Below are 22994 nucleotides of genomic sequence, written 5' to 3' on the forward strand. Positions count from 1 at the left end.
ACTCCATGGTTTATCATTTTTGCTCCGGGGACTCAGCAGGGCTAGACCTTGTGACATGCTCTGATCAAATACAACAAAGAATCCTGTGGCACCTTAAAAATCTAATGTATGTGTGTGAGAGAGAAAGAGAAAGAGAAAGAGAGTTCATAGACAAGAGCCTACTTCCTTCAGATGCATGTAGTGAACAGTAAAGAAGTTACATACTATGTACATAAGGGTGCAGAGTGGAGTTTGCTTTACTAATAGAGATTTTATAATACAGGAACTCATTCTGAGAACAGAGCTACTGTATATGAATCAAGCAATTCCAGTTAATAATATTCAGTCACTAGAAATAAATACACTCCATAGATGTAAGCAGGCTCAACTACATCCAACACTTTTAACCCTGTTCATTTCGTAGAACACCACTGCAGAGGGGATTACTACATTTGTAGCGACTTTACCACTCCCAGTCTCTGTAAGGCAAGGCAAGTGTCTGGTCTGTTGATGAACTCCATCTCAGCAGCTTTACACTTAAACAAGAGACATTTAAGGAGTGGTTAAATATAGCGGCCTTGAGGTCAGAAACTGTCATGGGAGATGGATGTCTGTGACTAAGATATATCACAGTTTCTATATATAGGTAGAAGGTGGTGGTGTTTGGGGGACAAAGACAGACACCACACAGGAGGGATATGTAGCACCAAAGCTTTCATTCCATGTCATTTGTATTGTTGTTGCTTTTGCCTCTCTAATAAGGTTCCCAGTTCAAAACTTCAAACACCAATGGACCATTTTGTTTTATGGGGCCTGTCTTAGTGTTTCCCAGCCAGTGTGCCTCGGGGCACAGGCTGGTGTGCCGTGACTGATTTGCTCAGAGTGAGCTCAAAAAGAGGGGAGTTTAAACTCATTGCTTTGGAAACAAACTTGCCTCCTAATGCTTCATTGTGTAGTAAGTCCTTCCCAGGGCATAAAGCAGCAAATTTAAGCTCCAAACTTGTGGAGCTGGCTTGCTCCCTTTTGTACTGGGAGTTAAGGGTGTGCACCAGTTCAGTTTTAGTCAGAACTGAACCCAAACCGGGCACCCACCGAACACCCCCTGGTTTGGGTCAAAAACTAATTTTTTAAAATTATTTTTTTAGTACTTACCCCCTCCAGGGGGCTTCTCCAAGGCCAGGGTGGGGTCTGCAGAGGTTCCCCCCTCCCTCTGCTGTCCTCTGTTATGCTGCAAATCTCCCCATTCAGGTGGTCTTCAACCCATTCCAGGCTTCACGCCTGTCGTGGGGGCCATTTTGGAGGCCACAGCACATGCCCAATGGACCTCTGCATGGCTAGGTCATGACTCAGGCCATGCAGAGGCCCATTGGCCACAAATAAGAATAAAAAATCATCATTTCTAGCTGCTCTATGTGTTTAACCACTGTATTATAACCGTGTCAGTTTATTTTGCTAGGCTTCTGTTTGTAAACCGTACTGGTCTGTGACTGTAAAAAAGTATTGATTGATAGATAGAAAATTAGAATAAAGAAGAGGAAGGCAGTTTTGCGCGCACACACACACACACACACACCCCAAGACATGTGTGTTGGTGGGGGCAGGGTGCCTCAATTTCTTTTTAAAAAGTAAATGTGCTGAGGATGAAAAGGCTGAGGACATACTGGACTATTCTGTTGAATGGGAATATTCCGTTGCTAACAGCTGCTTTGGAGAGGTCCATTGTTGTCAGGGCCCCAGCATGAGGGGGGAAGGTTGAACATCACTCTCCTTGCACTGTGTCCCAATCCTGATTCCCACCCACCCCCTTCCACAGGTATGGTGAAATTTGGGGGTGGACTGGAAAGAGCACAAATTTAATGTAGCACTTGTTTGTCCCAGTCCTCGTCTACTTACTGCATTTCTGTCTTTGGGCACTAGTGACAAGATATATCCACCTCCAACTCAGAGTTTTCAGTTCTAGAGCCCTGACCCCTGAGCAACACTAGAAACCCACACTAACAACATTTTCAGAAGGCATCCCCAGAAGGCGAAAACAGGGACAGAAACTGGGACAGCAATCTACAGTCTCAGAAAAGTCTGTCCCTGGTGAAAAGGGACAGTAGGAGTGAGTGTTATGGGCAGTCTGCCATTTGATGCACTGTTCTTGAGATAGCTGCCACCAGTTCTTGTACAGGCACAGGGACCCAGCAGATGGCTGCTCACGTCTTGAAGAACTGCCCTGATGTCTGGGACGTGCACTGCAGTGACCAAATGCTGTAGCAATTAGATCACTAAAGCATTTAGCTATAACAGCAAGCGAGAGCCACTCCTTGGCAGGAAAATGACTGCAATTTCACTGCAGAAACTCAACAAGAGGCATCGAAGGGGTCAAGTGGAGAGTGCAAGACCTCTGCAAGCTTCATGACAGACAGTCTCCGATTCATCAATATGTGCTTGGGATAGAGGAATTTCCCCTTCACCAGCTCACTCCCAGTTATTCTAGACAGACATTTGCTATGGAATTAGCCTCTTGATACTCAAAGATATAAACTCAGTATTGGCGTTGGGTTCTTTTTTTCCCAAGAGGGCCATCTTTTTTAAACAAGCGCCATATTTGTACATATTATATGTATGCTTGCAAAGATAACCCCAAGATTTAAAAAGCCAATTGGAGGTTGTATTCACAAGCAGATGATCATGGCTATTTAACCAAGTGTATACTTTTCTTTCATCAAGCATTTACAAACAGTACTGGCTCATAAGATTTTGCTGCCTGCAGCAGAGCATCAAATGGTGCTCCCTCCCTTCCCTTTTTCTTTCTTTTTATTAAAACCATACCCCAATTTCTTCCTTCCTTCCGAACTCTTCCACTTTCTATTGGGAAGGGAAGGAGAAAAGAATTGCAATGTCATTTTGCCTGCCTTCCCTTCTCTTCCATTGCAGGGCATCCATGAGAGGTGGGAGGTGCCTCCAAGAATTGACCCACAATATGCTACCTGAAGTTCTCTCTGACTTCTCTCAGCATCACAAACAGAAAAAAGGAGAGCACAAAAACCCAGAGATCCAAATTACTTTTATGCCTGAACCATGCAGAAGCAACTCCACGATGTGTGTGTATATCGGGGTGGGGGGGTTGTTTACATCCACACTTTCCATGTTCATTTCAACCAACTCATAAACTGATTTTAGAATAAGATTTATTTCGTACATTGTGCCTCTGGCTAACCTGGAGACCGGCTTAAGTCTTATCTAAATAACCATGCAAAACACATTGGCCCCATGTGTATCTTTTGCCTTTTCACTTTCCTTCTGCTCTCTCTCTCAGGACAGCAAGACAGGACATGATACAAAGGAAGAAGGGGAACTTGTTACTGTGAAGATTTGTTGATTTTAGTTGTGCCTTCTAAAGTGTAAAGTGAAATTGACAAGTTTCTTGACACTCACAAAGGGAAAGGGAAAAGGCAGCATTCAGTGACATGAAAGGAGCGAAGTAATAGCTTTTGCAGATGATGGCCACTTTTGCCATAGTGAGGAAGAACTCAGTTTATAAAGCTTGTATTTAAAAAACAAAAAGAATGAATATAAAGGTGCACAGAATCACATAAGCAGAGGTTTTGTCACTCATCACTGAATCCAATATGTGCCTGTAGCATACAGTAAATGCAGCCACAGTCTGCAATGAAAGCACTAGTTGCAAGGCACAGGGAATCCAGTTTTACCAAAAATAGAGTTAAATATCACAGTTTGAGTGCTGTGATTTCCCCAATACACAAGATTTATGTGATTTCCCCAATACAATTCTGTTATGACCACCAAGGAACAGCTGTATATATATCTGGAAAAGGCCTAATCTGGTAGGAAGTTAAAGAATTGACTTTTCATTTCACTGTGGGTGGGTTCACATGACCACCAGCACAGCCGTAAGCTGGTAACATCTTGGTAAAATGTTAGGATGCGAGAGAGAATGCTCCCAGTGGGTGTGATATCCAAACCTGCCCAAGACCAGATCATATTCTGCACCATGTAACCAATATTTTACCAACTTAGTTGAGCCTACTTCAGTTCCTGGTTACAGGAGTCAGCTTGAAGTCAGTAAAATGTGAGCGCAGGAAACGGAATTCTGATGTCACACCTTCCAGGTTAGCACACTCTCATGTCCAAACATTTTACCAAGATGCTACCAGCTTACTTCACTGTGTCAGTGGTCATGTGAATCTGCTGTATGTAAACATCTCTCCTGAATATGTCCCGTGCTGACAGGGCAGTTTCCTGTTTTTCCATAGGAAAAGAACCTCATGCCATCTATTTTGGAATAATATGTAAGCCTAGCACTTGTTGCGGTTGCAAAGAAGTCCTTGGAAAGGATATTTAGATGTTGTGACGTATCTATACATACAAAGATTAGAATCGTTCATACAATGGTTTTTCCTGTGACATTCTATGGATGTGAAAGCTGGACTTTGAAGAAACAAGATAGAAAAAGTATTGACACTTTTGGTGCTGGAGAAGACTTTTGAGGATACCATGGACAGCCAGGAAAACAAACAAAGGAATCATAGAACAAATCAATCCTGAATTTTCACTCGAGGCACAAATGACCAGGCTCAAACTATCATACTTTGGACCCATGATGCGAACACCCAGCTCCCTTGAGAAGTCCATAATGCTTGGAAAAGTTGAAGGAAAGAGAAGAAGAGGACAACCAGCAGAAAGGTGGATAGACTTGATTACAACAGCAATGAATGCACCACTGAGAGACCTTAAAGGCCAAGTTGAAGACAGATCATCCTGGAGAGAATCTATCTATGTGGTCACTAAAAGTTGACACTGACTTGATCAATCAATGATCAATCAATGTAATTAATGATCAATCAATCAATCAATGTAAGCCTAAATGCAACATGCTTAAAGCTGGAGTGTCAAAACAACACCAGGGTGTTTTTCACACAGGGCTTTTAGCTCACATTTCTTCTGCAATGGAGTTTGTGTATTCACATATCAGCCAGATTTACCCCGAAGTCCCTGCGAGCTATCGAGGAGCACTTCACACACAATGCGGGTTTTTCATTGTGCATTAGTATGTAGCTTGATTTATATACAGGGTTAAAAAAAAATCCCCTTTTTGCATTGGCTTTTTTGGGCAACTTTAAACTTGCAGTAAACTCGTGGCAAAGGCTGCTGTGTGAAAAACGCCCAGGGAAAACCAATTCTGCCACTTTGGAGCAAAATCTTGTTATGCATAGCATTGATCAGCTAGTAACTGTGATGTCACAAACTCACCTCCTTCTGACCCCAGAGCAATTTTGCAGCTCTTTTAAAATAGATTTTTAAGCAAATAAATGTTCAAGCTGTTTATTTTTTAATGAACAGCACATTCTACCCCTGCTAATTTGGCAAAGAGGCATCTTTTAAAGTGGTGATTCTCTTTATTTATCAGGGGGAGAGTAACTGGCCCTATCCACCCCCAGCACAGTACCTCCAGTGACAGTTGCTGGTGTCTATCTTATATTTCTTTTTAGATTGTGAGCCCTTCGGGGACAGGGTTCCATCTTATTTGCAGGGGCGTAAGGAGGCCAGAGTGGGCCCAGAGACAAAATTGTAAAATGGGCCCCTCGCTGATAGACACACACTCACTTCACATGTGACTTGCCTCTGGGGGGCCCCTCGAGGCGTGGGGCCCCCCAGGCAGCCGCCTCCCCTTGCCTAATGGGAGTTACGCCCCTGTTTATTTGTTTGTTATTTCTCTGTGTAAACTGCCCTGAGCCATTTTTGGAAGGGCAGTATAGAAATTGAATGAATGAATGAATGATATAAAGATTTTGTGGAAGAGAAAAAACAGATGGCTGAGATAAGTGTTTGAATCACCGGTAAGTACTTGTGTTGATTGAGTTGGGATGGGAAAATCTGGGTTTACTTCATGGGAAAGAAAAACACAGCAAGTCCTGTTCAAACAAATGTCTGTATGCATCCTTTGAAGTCCTGTTCAGTCCCATTGTACACCAGCCACATGGAAATGTTCATGTGCCATAATATACCCAATTATCACCTTTTCCTGTTTGGAGACCATCTTGCTTCTATCTCATAAAACCATCTATAACAGTCCCTTGGTTTTATCTATCATCAGTAAACATTCCTTTCACATGTTTTGAAAATCTGCACTTTAAAAAAAAATGCATTAAAACATTCACATCTAATAGTCACAGCATCAAAATGAGTCCATTGGAAGCTCTGACGTACAAATAATTCAAACTTTAAGTGGCTGTTTGGGGTGGAACACAATATATCAAGAAACACAGAGGGGCTATTCACGTGATCGCTTGAAAGCAGGCTAAGGGAGCCCAGCCCGCTTTCGAGCAGTCATGAGAACTGCCGGGAGCGGCGTGGATCCCGGCAGTTAGCCCACTTAATACTCCCCCTTAAATGAGGTTAATGGAGTGAGTGCTCCGCTACCCTGTTTTGGCGATCATGAGTCACCAAGGCACAGCTCCGCACCACGGTGACTCATGAGGAGACCCCCTGACCGGGAGGCTCCAACAAGCCTCCCGGTCTCGGGGGCCTCTGCAGAATGCCCTGTTCACTCGTGCGGGGCATCCTGAGACTTCTAGGGCCAGGTGGCCCCCAATCCCCACTGCCCCTACCAGCTCCTTCACAATGCCGGTAATCATGTGGGTGGCCGATCCGGCTGTCCAGGGATGGCTCCCTGATCATCTGCGGGGAGAGCGACGCAAATGAGTAGCGAGCTCGCCCTGGGCAGCCATATCAGCTGCCCACACAACTACTGGTTCTGTCACAGAGCCAGTAAAGGCAGCGGGGATCGGGACCCGCCCAGCCCCCGGAAGTCTCCGGATGCCTCCAAGGCTGGGAGGCTTGTGTTAGCCTCCTGGTCAGGGGTCTCCTTGTGAGTCGCCATGGCATGGAGATGCACCACAGTGTCTCATGACCCAAAAAAACCAGGTTAACGGAACACTCGCTCCATTAACCTTTGGTTTAAGGGGAGGGGTAATTAGGCGGGCTAGCCACTTTTGAGCCACCAGCAACCCAAACACTAATGAGTAAAGGTGTATGCCGGTAGCAAGAAGTACTTCTAAGTAGTACAAATGGAGCCTACCTCTTACTTCTTTGAACATGGCGACTCTCCCCTAAGCTGCACACCCATGTACTGTCAATTTGGTTTCAGATTATCAGCACACTGGTTACAAAGGGTGTTACCTATACTTGGAGTGGCCACCATCTTGCAATACGGCAAATTGGCAAAACAAAAAGAAAACAGACCTCTTGTGATCTCCTTGGACCCCCTCCCATGTGCTGTGAAATTCATTTGTATTGGACTGTAGATGCACAAGTTATTAGAGGGGAATACACAGCCACACACACTGACATAGCGATCTTATAAGTCTTTCTTTCAGAATGCAAGCTCAAAATACTATAAAATAACAGGAGGAAGCCAGCGAAACTGTGGAGCCTGGAAAAACTGCTGCTTTTTAAACCCAGTGAGAAGATACAGTGGCAAAGAGCAGGGGGGAGCCAGAATGACCCTGTTGCTCATGGCAGGGCTGGAAATCTGTTGGAGACTAAGACCTAGGCTACATGTAGGGTAGGTAGAATCCTGAGGAGGCAGAATAGAGGGAGACACCATTTTTGAATATCCCCCTTATTTATTTATTTTTTAAAATCTCCCTTGATGTAGAAAACTAGCACATCAGGGACAATGGTATCAGCCCAGTCCTTGTGGTGCTAGTTTTTACTTGCACTGAGTTTGCTTTTAATGTAGGGCAGCATTCAGAAATGGCAGCATGAAGTGGCACAGTCCATTGAATCACTTCAGAAGTCCTCCCCCTCATTCCACTGTGTGTGTGGACCTGGGCAAAGATTGGAGAAAGCTGACTTGTAGTTATAGGGATCAATATTTATCTGTACCTTCCCTTTAAGGCCAGTGCCCAGCAGTTAATTTCTCATGATAGCCTGGTCTCTCATCCTCCCTGAAAAAATTAAAATTAAAATAGGGTATATCCCTATCTATGCAACAAACCTCTTTAATCTAGGTAAAATATATTTTGACACAGTGCAGCTTTTACCATTCACCAGCCTTTAGCATCACATTTCAGACTACCAAGTCCTTTGATCTCTAATCTTTCATTAAACACTAGCTTGGACAGATCATCTTTCCCCAGTTTATCATGATTTGCTTGATCCTGCAACATTGGATAAGACCTTTTTTAGATAAACAGTACAGCTTCCATGGACTTCACTGGGACCTGATGTATGAAGAGCAGTGTGAAAGAAATAAAGGGGTATTTTTCCTTAGAAAGACAAGACAACAGGCACAAAGGAGGACATAATTGCCTTTTTAATGGGACAATAGCACTGGATCTAAATTCTATTTTAAGTATAGGTGATATATGAGCCTTTGGTAGTCAGCATTCAAAAATTTCCCCATGCTGCAGTTAATGTAAAACAAAGCATGTACAAGATGGCAACTTAACTTGACTTAAACCTTTGTAAGAATGCAGTTTAATGAGCTATTAAAGTCTGTAAGTTTAGGGACTCTAAACTTACAGGGTCCCTTACAACTTACAGGGTGACTGGCCCAGTTCACATGAGTGCACATCACTTGATTTATCTTTTTATCAATAACTTTTTATTCAATTTTTCCACAACGTAAGACACACACACACACACACACACACACACACACACATACATACAGGAGGGGGGGGAAGAGAAAAAAGGACTTCCGTCTCATCATTAGAACAAGTATCAATTACAATATCCAGGTCTTGTCTGTAACTTAGTCATTCTTTCCCCATTAAATCATACAAAAGTCAGCTCTAGGGCATTTTAAAAACATTTTTGTTACTACTCAAAAGCCTGAAACAAATCCATTTTATAGTATGTTTTTAGGTACATCACTTGATTTATCTGAGCTTGGTGGCTGGACAGATGAGTTTGCTCCATTGGAAAGCATCATTTTCAAGCTCTCACAAAGAGTTATTAATATCCACAGGTTTATATCCACAATGCATGTTATCACTTGATGTTGCAGTTATCAGATTATGAGCTTGCATTTATGAACCTGCCCTCTGTCTTCCATTTGTAAACAGACTGCCATGTGGCAGGTAAAACAGACATAGGTGCATCTCTTTTACAAAAAGTTATCCTGCAAAATGAGACATCCTATTTGTTATTCCCAATTCAGAGATTCAACCCTCCATTCTCCCTTTTACTCCACCACTAAATATGGTTCAACCCAAAAAGTTCAACTTGGTCCCTTCGATCACATCTCTATGTTGATCCATTCTGTTCTTTCCATGCATTTTGCCCATAGCTGTAGGGCTGTAGTAGGGGGTCAGGAAATAAAGTTTCCGTGCCCCTATTCTTCCTGTGGCCCCTTCCCCCATCCAGCTCCCACCCAGAAGCTCTTCTTATGATCAGTGAGAAGAACTTCGGGTGGGTCTGTGGGGAGAGTGGGTTAACTTTCCCCTCCCCGCAGATGATTACTGAGCCGTCCCTGAGTGGTCAGATCGGCCGCCCACATGATTCCAGCTCCATCATAGAGCCGGTTGGGGTGGCAGGGATCAAGGGCTGCCCCCCCCGGAAGTTCTGGGGAGCCCCCCCACTGATGCCAGGAGACTTGTTGTAGCCTCCCAGTCAACCTCCTCATGAGTCACCACACCATGGCGACTCATGGTAAAAAAACGGGGTTAGCGGAGCACTCGTTCGGCTAACCTCATTTAAGGGGAGGGCTACTTTGGTGGGCTAGCCACCGTTAAACCACCAGGCTCCTCACGATGGAGAGATACCGGGCTGGGCTCCCTTAGCCAGGCTTTCCTCCATCGTGTGAATAGCCTCCCAGGGTCAGGTTTTCCACTTTGGCAAATGCAATTTGAAAATAATTCATGAACCGACTTCTGAGATAATTTCCCCTGAGTAGATATTTCAATATGATGACACTACTTTAAATGTTATCCTGTTTCAGTGTACTTTGAGTACACTTTCCACCATGCACAGAGAGCCTTCATTACAGAAAACTCAGTTTCTAGTAGCATTGCTGCTATTCAGCCAACATCATCATCATCATCATCATGGCAGCTCCTGGAAATAATAGTACACCAAAGTGACTATTCAAGAGGCACAAGTACGAAAAGATGCTGCTGGTAGCTTCCTTGCCACCCTATGCCTTCTGCAAAGCAAATTATTCAAGCGTTTAGGCAGCATTCACCCCTGCCTACCCTGTACAGCAAAGGACATGTGAATCGCACTTTGAAATGTCAAATGGCTTGCCAGTAAATTGCTTGCCTGTATTTGTCAGTTCTGTTCAGAAACAGCAGCTGTTTTCCAAGAGAAGAACGACACAAGGAAGTGTGTACTTACATTCCTTTGAGCCGCTGCCACATTTTCTCAGTGTGTCCTCCTATCGGGTACTTTAAAGGAGCGCTGTCCATTCCCTGAGTTGCCTCGGTACCTGTGGAGCCCATGGTTAATGGTCCTGTATGGCAATCGAATGAAAGTCCAGCTCAGCAGCAAGGAAGAGGAGCCTTCTCCAGCCCACCACAAATGCCAGAAGATCCACACATGTTAGACAGCAGCTGCTCTCATCTCTCTCTCTCCAACCCTATCAGGATTACAGAGCAAAGGAAAGCTTCTGCCTCAATTGCTTATTCACTTGAGTGGCCAAATCCAGACTCTGCCTGTCGCTGCCCCCCTCCTCCACCCCCACCCCTTAAGCACACAGCTCTCCTGACCTCAGAAAAGATTAATCCATACAAGTGAGCCAGCAAATGTGCCACTGGCCAATGATGCTCTTCCCCCTCCCCTCCCCTCTCACCCTCCACCACTTCTCCCCAGTACAGCAGTTCAATTGCTGGAGTGATGTGCACTGAAGCACAGCTGCCGTCTCAAAAGGTACAGGCATCCCTGGCCATGCCGGCATCAGTGGGAGTGACCAGAGTGGTCCAGGAGGGAGACTGATTTCTGTTCTCTGCAGTTCAGGAGATAGGATGCAATCAGAAAGCGGGGAGAAGCCAGTCTCAAGTGCACCCACCTTATGAAGGGGAATCAGCTGCCTAAACGTCACCTCTTCTGCCTCTTCAAGTTGATCCTGGATTGCTTCTTAATGAATAAAACCGCCGTGCAGGATGAATAAGCGGAGCAAACATTGCAGGCATGTGCAGATCCCCCTGCCTAAAGGAAATGAGAGAGCTCTACAGGTTGCCATTGAAGGAGTGTGCTCTAATTGCGACTATTCACCTTCTCCTAGCAACTCTGCACAGCAGATAGATAAACTGTCAAATTAACCAGTCGCTAATGCAGCAGCTTGTTCAGTGACTCTTTTGGGACAGCAGCATGTGTGGCTTATATATGTGTTGTGTGTGTTGTGTGTGTGTGTGTGTGTGTGTGTGTGTGTGTGTGTGTGTGTGTGAATGCTGAATATATATTCAGTCTGAATATATATATTCAGCATTCACTAAAGGCTTGCCAGAGGTGGGTGGGAATATTAAGTGCAAATGAAAAGCAAACTGAATGAGAACTAATTGCTCTGCCAGGCCTCTAGCAGAGTGCCAGCTCTCACTCTCTCTCTCTCTCTCTCTCTCTCCCCCCGCCCCCCCCCCCATAGCTGAATTTGCTGGAAGAGGAAAGATTATAGATTTGCCTCATCCTGAGCAATGCTGGATGCTCAGACCTAAACCTACAGTATGAATATGATACCCAGCTTGGTTTCACTATGCTACGTTAGATCAGAACATTCATAGACAGTCCAAATCCATTAGAACAGCCTTATGCAGACATTCTTTTCAACACATGAACAATCTGTGTACAGTGTATACATAGGCAGATCTTCATGCACATACACAGATTCACAAAATATGCTCAATGCACGTACAATAGTACACTTCTTATTCGTATCCTGCATTTTGAAGGGGCCTGTACCCTTGTTCATTTTTAGAATGATTGTACACATGTACAATTTTTGTGTGAATGATTGTACACACGTACAATCATTCGCACAAAAACATGAACATGTGTACAGACATCTGTACAACCTAATGTCTGAACAGAACTTATGTCATCTTAAGCAGTGGATTCTGGAAAGCTAACCAATTTGCCAAAATGAAAATTCTCCCTTTAGTAGGGCTATTCTGGAGAATCACTATATTTTAATATTTTCTTCTCCACAAACAGTATGGATTTGTGATGGAATAATATTAACAACAATGGCAATCATTTATATAACACATTTCAAGTGCTTTACTTATATTATTTCAGTAATCCTCACAACATCATGCTACGGCTGGGAGAGAAGAGAGACTATGAGATCAGAGGCTACCTAGTGAGTGAGAAGCTATGAAATTTGATTCATAGCTAACCCTCTCAATCGTACCTTAGCCATGAACTTACTAGGTTTCCAATCTTGTGTCTCCAGTTGTGGTTGACTACAACTCCCAGCATTCCCAGTCTCAATGGTCTTCTTTCTTATTCCTCCCCCTTCAGTCGTCACCATCGGACTACAACTCTCAGCATTTCAGCCACATCTGGGGAGCCAAGGTTTGGAACCCCTGTAGTAAGTAGTTCCTCTTTACAGCTGTTCCTGCATACAGATTTAGGACATGTTATGAATTAACCATTTTTCAATGGCATGGCCGGCAGGACCAGGTTACTCGGACCCCAGCGTTATAGGGGCTACTGGGGCAACAGATAAGAAGGTAGAACCGGCTGCACAGCAGCAGCTTACACCTTGGGAGCTGAAGTGGGGGAGCAATAAGGCAGCTACCGCAGACCTAGGGCAGGCGGTCGAAGGCAAGGGATCAGTAGCTACGAATGATAAGATTGAGCACTACCCGCCAGGGGGAGGTGTCTATGCCCCTGGGTGATCACTTGCTACTAGCCACCAAAGAAAAAATATGGAGGAACAAATATGTTGATATGTTCTCACTGTTGTTCCAGGAAACGGAACCCAGGGAAGGGGGAAAGGGGGACCTGAAGGAAACAGAAACACTTAGGTATAAGATGGTTGACCATAACTGGTCGCTGGTTGGGTACATGGTGAACATGGGGGTGGTATTACAGGAACAGCCAGCATGGGGAGCATTGATGGTGAAGTATCTAGACATCATGTATCATGCCTTCTCGGAGTACACTAGGCCCGCTTGGGCCCGTTACGACGAGGCATTTAGAAGGCATTCGGCCATGAACCCAGAGCTCCCTTGGGATTGTCACTAGCAACAACTCTGGTTGAGGGCCGTGGGCCCCAACTGGCCTGTGAGTGGGGAGTTCTTGGACGGCGGACACTTAATAGTAAAATTTACTGCTGCACCCGCTAAGGGCCAGATGCCCCGGATTGGCAAGCCAGTTACGGCAGCTTTGCTGGGAATTTGCATCTTCGGGTGCGTGTTCACACTGTCCGTGTCATTTTCGGCATGCCTGCACCATTTGTGGAGGCCCCCAGCCCTTCAACTCCTGTACGAGAGGACACTGGCCCCATACTGGCCCAAAAGATGGGCCTGCTGCTAGGAAAGGGGGAAGCCCTGCTCCAGCAAAGGGGACCTAGTCCCATAAGGTTGGACCCCCTGCTGCAGCTACTGCAACACTACCCGGTAGTGCAAGACAGGGGTTACCTGGAGGGGGGGTTCCAGTGGGGTTTCCAGATCCCTTATCAGGGTCCTAGGGTAGGTTGTTGGGCAGAGAATTTGCAATCGGTGAAGGGGTTAGGGATGTCCACAACACTGGCTGGCCCAATTCAGTTTGAGTCCAGACCAGACTCGAACCTGACCAGACCATTTTGGTCCAGCATCCCCTCGAACACACACCCCCAGTTCAGTTTGGTTCGTTCGGGGGGGGGGTTGCGAATTTTTAAAAAACATTTTTTTATTTATTTTTACCGTATTGTTCCTCAAGGAAGCGGGGGGGGTGTCCACCGAGGTTCCCCCTCCTCCCACCAGCCTCCGTAATCACTCCCCTCTGGCCAGTTTGGCCAGTTCTTTGGCCCGTTCAGGCCTGCAGAGCTTGGCACGGCAGCCATTTCAGACACCGCCATGCACGCGCATATGGCCTCTGGCCTCTCAATGGCCAGGCCTCAAAGAGGCCATTTGTGCATGCATGGTGGCATCCAAAATGGCCATCGCACTGAGCTCTGCAGGCCCAAATGGGCCAAAGAACAGGCCGAACAGGCCAATGGGGGGAGGGGGAACCTCCATGGATAACCCCCCTGCTGCCTTGAGGAACAATAAGGTTTAAAAAAACCTTTTTTTAAATTGTGAAACCCCCGGGGTTCAGTCCAAACAGGGGGTGGTTCGGTTCGACACCGAGCCATTGCATCAAACTGGCTCAATGTCAAACCTATTCAACGTTGAGCTGGTTTGTACATCCCTAGAAGAGGTTGGAGCAAATTTTTAGGGCCAAAATTGAAAAAATAAGTACAGGAAGGGCGGGTGCTGGGCCCCTTTCCCGAGCTGCCCTTACCTAGTTTTAGGGTTTCCCCCCTGGGGGTGGTGCCTAAGAAGGCAAAAGGGGAATGCTACTTGATACATTGCCTCTCCTTCTCTGCGGGCAGATCAGTAAATGATGGTATACCCTACCAGCTGTGTTCTGTGAAGTACACGACTTTTGAAACAGCAGAGGAGATGATCCAGGCGCAGGGGAGGGGCGCATTGATGGGAAAGTGTGATATCAAGTCAGCCTTCAGGCTCCTGCCAGTTCACCCAGAAGATTTTGACCTCCTGGGTTTTGCCTTTGGAGGTGGCTACTACAAGGCTAGGGTCCTACCCATGGTGTGATCCATCTCCTGTTCTGCCTTTGAGTACTTCAGTTCCTTTTAGAATGGGCAGTACGGGATAGGTCGGGATTGGCCTCAGTGGTGCATTACTAGATGACTTCCTTTTCCCCAGCCCGGGGTCATCATCGACCTGTGAATACCTTATGTGCACATTCCATGATCTGGCACAGGAACTGGGCGTGCCATTGGCGCCGGAAAAAACAGAGGGCCCAACCACTTGGCTGGCCTTCCTCGGGACTGAAATAAGTACAGTGGCCCAGTGCTGCCGGTTTCCAGCATAGAAGGTACTTAGCCTGGAGCAACACCTGGGGCAGCTGCTGGATGCCAGGAAAGTCACCTTGAGGGAATTGCAGGTCATAGTGGGACACTTGAACTTGGCGTGCAGGGTGATTGCTCCTGGCTGCACCTTCCTTATGAGTCTCTGTGATGCCACTAGTGGGCTTAGAGCCCCTCATCACCAGGTGTGGGTGACCCACAAACTTAGGGAGGACGCCATGATGTGGATGGAATTCCTAAAGGACTTCAATGGCAATTCCCTATGGCACTCCAAATTCTTGCTGGAGGCTGAGCTGCAGGTTCAGTCTAACGCAGTGGGTGAGAATGGTTTTAGTCTCTTCTTCCGGGGGAGCTGGTGTGCTGCCAGGTGGCCTCCGGATTGGGATACAATGTGAGTGACCTGGGATATGATGTTCCTTGAGTTCTTCCCACTGGTGTGATAACATGGCCACAGTGCAGGTGATCAACTCAGGGACCTCTAGGAGTCCCCGGGTGATGCGCCTGGTGCATTGCTTCACACTGCAATGCCTGCACCACAACATTCTTTTTGCTGCACAACACGTGCCCAGGCTGGATAACAGCATCGTGGACGCGCTGTCTCGGATGCAGGAGGAGCACTTTCGAACCCTTGCCCCAGCAGCCAGGGAGCTCTCTGAAGTATTTCCCACCCACCTATGGAGCTTTGGATTCTAGAGGCTGAGGTGGCCATTCGCCTATCCTTGGCACCTAGCACAAGAGCGCACTATACAGCAGTGGTCCGTGAGTTCCATGCGTTCAAGGCAGCTACAGGTCAGGAGGACGTATGGCCTATCCCAGTTGAGCATGTAATGCACTATAGCATCCACCTACATGGACAGGGCTTGGCTTCAGGGCCCATCGGGGGCAAGCTGGCAGCCCTTGCCTTCCAGGCAAAATGGGGGGGGGGTACATGGACTCCACTGCCAACTTCTGGGTGCACAGAATGCTGGAAGGATGGGCATGGGCATACCCCTCTCTCCCAGATCCAAGGGTCCCTCTGGCTCCAACAACTCTGCAACAGATGCTGCCACATTTTAATGATATTTGTTTTTCCAACTTTGAGGTTCAGCTGCTTAAGGCCTCCTGCCTAGTGGCCTTCTTCGGTGCATTGTGAATCAGTGAGCTGGTCACCGCTTCCAGGTTTGATGTGTCGGCTCAGGTCCTGCAGTACGAGGATGCCCGGTTGGAAAGGGGCAGGGTGGTGTTGCGCCTGAGTTAGGCTAAGAACGACCAGAAGGGCAGGGGCGCCACCATCACCCTGGCTGAGGGGTATAACGAGGGCCTTTGCCCAGTGCGGGCCATGCAAGCTTACCTAGCCATGCGTTGGGAGGGGGACAGCCAGCTGTTCCGACATGCAGACACTATGCACCTGACACGCTTCCCATTCTGGGCTCTGGTAAAGGAGGCTTTGAGGAGGGTGGTCCTCGACCTGAGAGTGTATGGCACCCACTCCTTCTGGATTGGGGCGGCATCTTTGGTGGTGGTGGGGGGCTGCCTGAGAGCCGTATCCGGGAATTGGGGAGGTGGCGTTCATCCGCCTGCTGCTGCTACATACGCCCGCTGCAGCAGTGAGAGCAGGCAGTGAGAGTTGGCAGAAGTAACACACTATTTTATCTTGCAGACAGTCCACGGCGCCCTTTCCCTTTGCGAATACTCATCTATGGGCACAGCTATGTATTTTGGGCCAGTCAACGAGCTCAGCAAACCAGCATAGGTATCCAGTTGGGCCTGGCGGAAGCGGCGGAAGTGAACTAGATGGGGTACCAAGGGATGCTGTGGAACCTTTTCCTTCCACTTCTAGATGAATATGTGGTCACAAAAGGTACACCTCATGTCTTGGTCATTCACCTCGGAGGCAATGACCTGGGTCTGCTACAGGGCAAGCCCCTGATTCTGCAGGCAATCAAGAATTTTTTGGGCCTATTATTCATTCATTCATTCATTCGATTTCTATACCGCCCTTCCAAAAATGGTTCAGGGCAGTTTACACGGAGAAATAACAAACAAATAAGATGGCTTCCTGTCCCCAAAGGGCTCACATTCTAAAAAACCAAAAACAAGATAGACACTAGCAACAGTCACTGGAGGTCCTGTGCTGGGGCTGGATAGGGCCAGTTACTCTTCCCCTGCTAAATAAAGAGAATCACCACGTTAAAAAGGTGCCTCTTTGCCCAGTAAGCAGGGCCGATGGCTGGAGATGCGGTTGGTTTAGTCCAACCTGTTCCCAAGGATGAGTTGGCAGGGCCGGGGTGGGGGGGGCTGTGCTTCAATAGGGCACATAAGAAAGTAAATAGGGAGGCTGGGAGAGCGATCACCGCCTTAGGCAGGGTAGTTATACAGCATCCTGACAGACAGGTGCAGGACGCAGCCCTAGACAGAGGGGACGGAGTGCATCTCTCTGACTGGGGGAATGAAGTGTTCCTCCAGTACTTGCAACATGGTCTTCAGGAAATGCTAGCTGGGTGAAGGAAGTGGGGCTAAACAGAGGTTTGTCCCACTTCTGTGGCAGGAGAGTGTGGGTGTTGGGTAGGTAGATTAAGGATCGATGTTTGGCTGGAGGACCAGTTTGGGTGAGGGGGGGTCAAGGAACTGCCCTTCAGGGTTTAGGTGGCCTGGAGGGCTGGGAATGGCCCTCACTCAGGGGGGGTGGCATGACTCACTGGCTCAGAGCCTTGGCGGCTTGGGTTTGGGGTGTGTCAGGCCTCAGGGTCAGGATATTCAAAAGCAAACCGATGTAAGGCACTTTGCTCACAGTATCCTGTATCAAACAAGCTATAAATATAGCAAATAAATAAACAACAACAACAACTTTATACACTGTACAATTACCTTCTGGCTTCATAAACTAAAGAACACCATAATAACCTACAACATTCAATACCAATATCCAAACACCCTCCTAATCCTAAATTTCACAATTCTATGCTGAACCACTCTGGAAGCCTAGAAAATGGGAAAGTCTTGAAGTGGCTGCACCCATTCAGAGTCATGAAACTATCCAACCAGATAGAAGCTAAAAACATCATTTGTGCTTCCATTTTTTGTTCTTAATTAACATATCAGTCCCAGGTGGGAGTCAATAAGGATCAATCAGGACTGTGGCATGTGGGAAGTGAGCATTTGACCCTTTCCCCTTGCACCACATAAGGATATTTTAAATTTAAAAGCCCATAAATGAATGGGTTCCCAAAACTGGACCCAATTCATATTCATCTGTTCCATCCAGTCTCCAGTTTGTATGATACAAATGGAAGCCAAAATAAACTGATCTCATTCGCTGAGAGTTCCATTTGTTCCAAAAATGAGTTCACTCTCCTAAGACAATTCTGACATGAGTCTGCCATAACATGCCTCCAGATCACATGCAAACCAGGCCCAAGACTGCTCTTCACTGGTATTGTAAATGGAAGCATTCTAATTCAGACAGAGATGGTAACCTGCCTTGACATTTGCAACCTTCTTCACAGTGGGAAGTATTAAAAATACAAGGGGAATTCCAGATGAATTTGGATTTTGTGCCCCGGTAAAACCTAGAATTGAGGCTAAACCACAGGCAATTGAAGAAGCATGATCTAAAGGAGAAGGTTACCTGTTGCCTGCATCACCAAGAAATTAGCATGCAGCATGACCGATCTGATCTCATTTTTGAACCTCATTATTCAGACAATGTCACTCCCAGCCTGTTTAATAGTACAAAGCAATTTAGTAGCAATTCCTTTATCTGGTGTGGCAAGCTCTGCAAATAAACAAAGGTTACCATCTCCCCTCAATTATTGGAACCCCCAAACATTTCTGCCCTTCTGTTTTTCTTGCATCACCACCTCTTTCCCCTCTTCTTTAGTTTGTACTACCAAACCATTCTTCCTCAGAATAACACACACCCTTCCCCTTCCTTGCTAATGATAACAAATATTTATATACCTTTTTTCAACAAGAGTTCCCAAAGTGGTTTACATAGAGAAATAAAAACAAAGATGGATCCCTGTCCCCAAAGGGCTCACAATCTAAAAAGAAACATAAGGTAGATACCAGCAACAGCCACTGGAAGCATGCTGTGCTGGAGCTGAATAGGGCCAATTGCTCTCCCCTTACTCAATAAAGAGAATCGCCACTTTTAAAAGGTGCCTCTTTGATCAGTTAGCAGGGGAAACATCCTCCTCCTCTGAGATTAAGATGTATGGCGCAAACAATGATTCTCCTTTTCATTATTATTACTATTTCAGCCATCTTATTTATTATTTCTCTGTGTAAACTGCCCTGAGCCATTTTTGGAAGGGCAGTATAGAAATCGAATAAATGATGATGATGATGATGATGATGATGATGCTCCTTCTCTACTCCAGATATATCCTCAAGTCACATTGAGAAATGGGTAGCTGATCCTCTCATAAAATAGCTCATTGTGTTTACAACACAAGGTTACAAAGCAGATAGAAGCAAGTTGGAGAGTGATTGGTAAGCAATGGGATCCTACTGGTGAGAATGAAGCTAATCAATGAAATGAAACCTATATTGATCACGTCAAGGCTGCATCAATTAATCCACTAAAATTACAGAGAAATATATCAAAGTCTAGGCATCTGTGCAAAGTACTATTATAACCAAGATCTTATTTGAAATTTCTCTCCCTTCGACTGCATGAAAAGGAAACTCTCTTTATTCTTTAGTCCTCCTGTTACAGAAGACATTCTATGAATGCAGAGCTCAATATAATAAAAGTACAAATATATAAATATGTTAAATACATACATAAACTCACTCCAATGGGCATTTTTCATGAATATATCAAGTTGCCTTATGAACTAAAGTGGACCCTTGGTCCCTCCAGATCTACATTGCCTACACAGACTGGCAGCAGCTTTCCAGAGTTTCAGACAAGGGACTTCCCCGTCTATACCTGGAGATGTCAGGGGTTGCACTTGGAATTTTCCGCCTGCAAAGCAGGTGCTCTACCAGTGAGCTATTTCTCCCTGAGGCTGTTCTCACTAGTAGCCAAGCCCAGGCTTAAGTGCCAATCCTGGGCTTGGGTGCCCATCAGAACCTCCAGGATCTGTGTGGGTCCCGGCAGTGCTACAGCACTAAACGCAGTGCTGCAGCCCGGCTTGTAGCTAAGCTTAAGGCACAAATGCGCCCTTAACCTGGCACCTGTCTCTGACACGGAGACAGGTGCCTAGCGTGCCCATCGCCTGGGGGAATCCCCCAGCGCACCTCACTCGGCATGCAGTGTACTTTGGGATTCTCAGAGGCCAGGAATCTTCCTTTCTCTTATCTGTTGCTTGCAGCTCACGCTGACACAGAGATGGGTGCCTAGAGTGCCCGTTCCCTGGGGGAATCCCCCAGTGCACTGCACTTGGCGCACATTGCACTGTGGGATTCTCGGAGGCCGGGACAAGTCCCAGCCCCAGAGTGATCCGCTCTGCTTCGCGCTGCATGGAGCACAGCTGATCATGTGGGGGCATGGAGCACGCTCCCACCAAGCAGCAAAGGATTGTCTGGGGGAAAGGCAAGGTTTGTGAAGCCTTCTGCCCACCTGCCCGGTAGGTTGTGTGAATGCCACCCCTGTCTTTTGGGGCAGGATTTCTCCTCTTATCTGTTGTAAATTGCCATATACATGGAAGATGCTAATAACAATAATTCTATGCAGTGCTATCAAGGCTTTCAGCAACTTGAAAGCGTCTCTATCACTTTTATATATCTCCGCAGCCTGAAAGCAGAACCATCAGAGGCTTCAAGTACAGGCTATGTGGATATGGAGCAACAATCAACTTCCTTAATGGAAACAATCAACTTCCTTTATATTAATGTAAACCACCATGAGCCACTTTAGGGAGGTGCTATATACCTCAAATAAAGGAATACAATAAATAAATGAAACAGTTCCTTTAAGAGAAACGTCAAACAGTAGGTTTTGACATCTTGGGTTATCATCCATGTTAGGTTCTTATGTGCTTTGAGTTTTCTGCTTTCTTTCTTTCTTTCTTTTTGTTTAAATACAACCTAATAATAAGTTCTGGCTTTGCCACAATTTTCCATTGTCATCCATACACTCTTGCAGTTGGATGAAAAGGTTGATTTTCAGATGAGAGCTATTGGTCTTACCTTGAGGAGGTCATGGCCTATGGGAATTACTAATGGAGGAGAATAAAATAGAGCAGGTATAACCAAGTTACCATATCCTGGAATTCTGTCATACTGCTCAACCATGCTGGCATGATTCAAGTTTAGCAAAGGCAGTCATTTAAAACAGACAGATCCTTCTTTAGATTGACAATGATTCTATTAGCTGATACTGGCTGTCAGCTCAAAATGACACTAACCCAATGAATTAAATAAAAGGTAATCGCCAGGAATAGATCATGCTCTTTTAATTTTCCTTCATTTTTCATTTACATAGTAGATAGAATAGTAAGCCTTCAGTTGAAACTGTCCACCAGTTTTCAGAGGCTTGTCCACAGCCACAAGAGCTATAAACTTGTGCTCTTTGTCAGTGAAAAATGAGATTATCAGAACCAAACTACCTACAAGACAGAGATCTATGTAACTTTCTCCTACGAGCAGGAGATGTTTCTTAATTATTTCCTTAGAGATGGTTTTTCCTCTCATTTTCCACCCCCACCCCCACCCCCAATCCTATTCTTCTTTTAGGTAAAATGTCACATGGTATCTTTTCCCCTTGTGAGTGAAAAAGCAGTTTGGAGAATTTATTATTATTATTATTATTTTACATTTTATATCCCGCTCTTCCTCCAAGGAGCCCAGAGCGGTGTACTACATACTTAGGTTTCTCCTCACAACAACCCTGTGAAGTAGGTTAGGCTGAGAGAGAAGTGACTGGCCCAGAGTCACCCAGCTAGTATCATGGCTGAATGATTTTGAAATGGCAAACAACCAGCAGGGAAAGGGTCAATGCCCTTCCCCTCACTGTTCCTCCAGTTCTAATTGCAGCTGCCAGTGTCTGCTTTCATTAAAACTAGTTGAGGGAAAGTTACACATAACTCTGTTTAATATGTTAAAATGGGCCATCGGAGCTACCAGATTATATATACATCAAGAGCTCTGTTCTGTAGTATATAGAATGAGTATAGAAATACAGTGGTATATACACAATGCTATTAAAAATGTAGTGAAATCGTTACAGAGAGAAGACAGATCCTTAAATGAATCTGCTAATTGTAAAATCAATCCTCTGACTCTATAATTGGGGATTTGGATAGATATAGATATAGATGTCAGGATTTCCTACCCTCCTCCATGAGACAGGGCTGTTTACCCAGTCAAATGGCAGGCTGCCGGGAGAAACAAGGGGTTCTAGACATCAGGATAGCCCCCAGTAATTACCTTTCAGGAGTCAGGGAGAGCTCAGAGGGACGTGCATCAGCTGCTTGGGAATGGGTAGGGGCAGCCAAAGAGACAGCCAAATAGTGGAGAGGGAATAGCAATGAGATCAGCTCCACAGCCGTAAACGGGTGCAGAAAGGCTCATGAAGGGGGTGGAGTTGGAGATCAACTCCCCTTTAGAAGCCAGGGATTGGGTGGCCAATTCACTGGCCTGGCCAGGGAAGAAGGAGCAAGTGGGAGGAGAGAGGAGTGTCCTAAATGTAGGGCTTTATTTAAGGCAGGGGCTGCAGAAGATGAGAGGATCAGCAGGGATGAGGTTTATCAGTCTGATGAACTCCTGGAGAGGAGCTCAGGCCTTTGGCTCCCACTGATAGGAGAAGGAGTGGAGTGAATATACCTCCCTCCTCCCTCAACTCAGAGGCAAATGCCTGTGCCTATAATTTAAGGATGAGAGGGTGGAAAGTTTATCTAGAGAACTCCTCCTCCCTAAACACATACTATAGATAGAGATAGAGATATAATTTGTTCACATACATTTTAAGTTTATGCCTACTGTTGTGAGATGTAAACACAGCGGCAGTGTACAAAGCTACATCTTAGCTAGCAGTTTTCTAACGTAGCCATTTCAAATACGC

At 45.9% G+C, this 22994-nt stretch overlaps 1 protein-coding gene across 5 annotated transcripts in view; it reads right to left on the minus strand.

Annotated features, from left to right (window-relative positions):
• The window catches only part of PDE1A (phosphodiesterase 1A), a 217129-nt gene extending 194630 nt beyond the window's left edge, over positions 1-22499 (minus strand). The window contains exons 1-3 of one of the 5 annotated variants that reach the window (XM_053270027.1): positions 22361-22499; positions 11000-11139; positions 10330-10570 (exon numbers count right to left, since the gene is read on the minus strand). In XM_053270027.1, the coding sequence (XP_053126002.1) occupies positions 10330-10433 (104 nt within the window). In that variant the 5' untranslated portion in view covers positions 10434-10570; positions 11000-11139; positions 22361-22499. Of the gene's footprint in view, positions 1-10329; positions 10571-10999; positions 11342-12354; positions 12371-22360 lie in introns of those variants that run through there. The other 4 variants (XM_053270037.1, XR_008311124.1, XM_053270046.1 and 1 more) reach the window with 4 other exon arrangements.
• Positions 22500-22994: the final 495 nt, after the last annotated feature.

This window comes from Hemicordylus capensis, chromosome 1, assembly GCF_027244095.1.
Source record: "Hemicordylus capensis ecotype Gifberg chromosome 1, rHemCap1.1.pri, whole genome shotgun sequence".
In the NCBI taxonomy this organism is placed as follows: Eukaryota; Metazoa; Chordata; class Lepidosauria; order Squamata; family Cordylidae; genus Hemicordylus; species Hemicordylus capensis.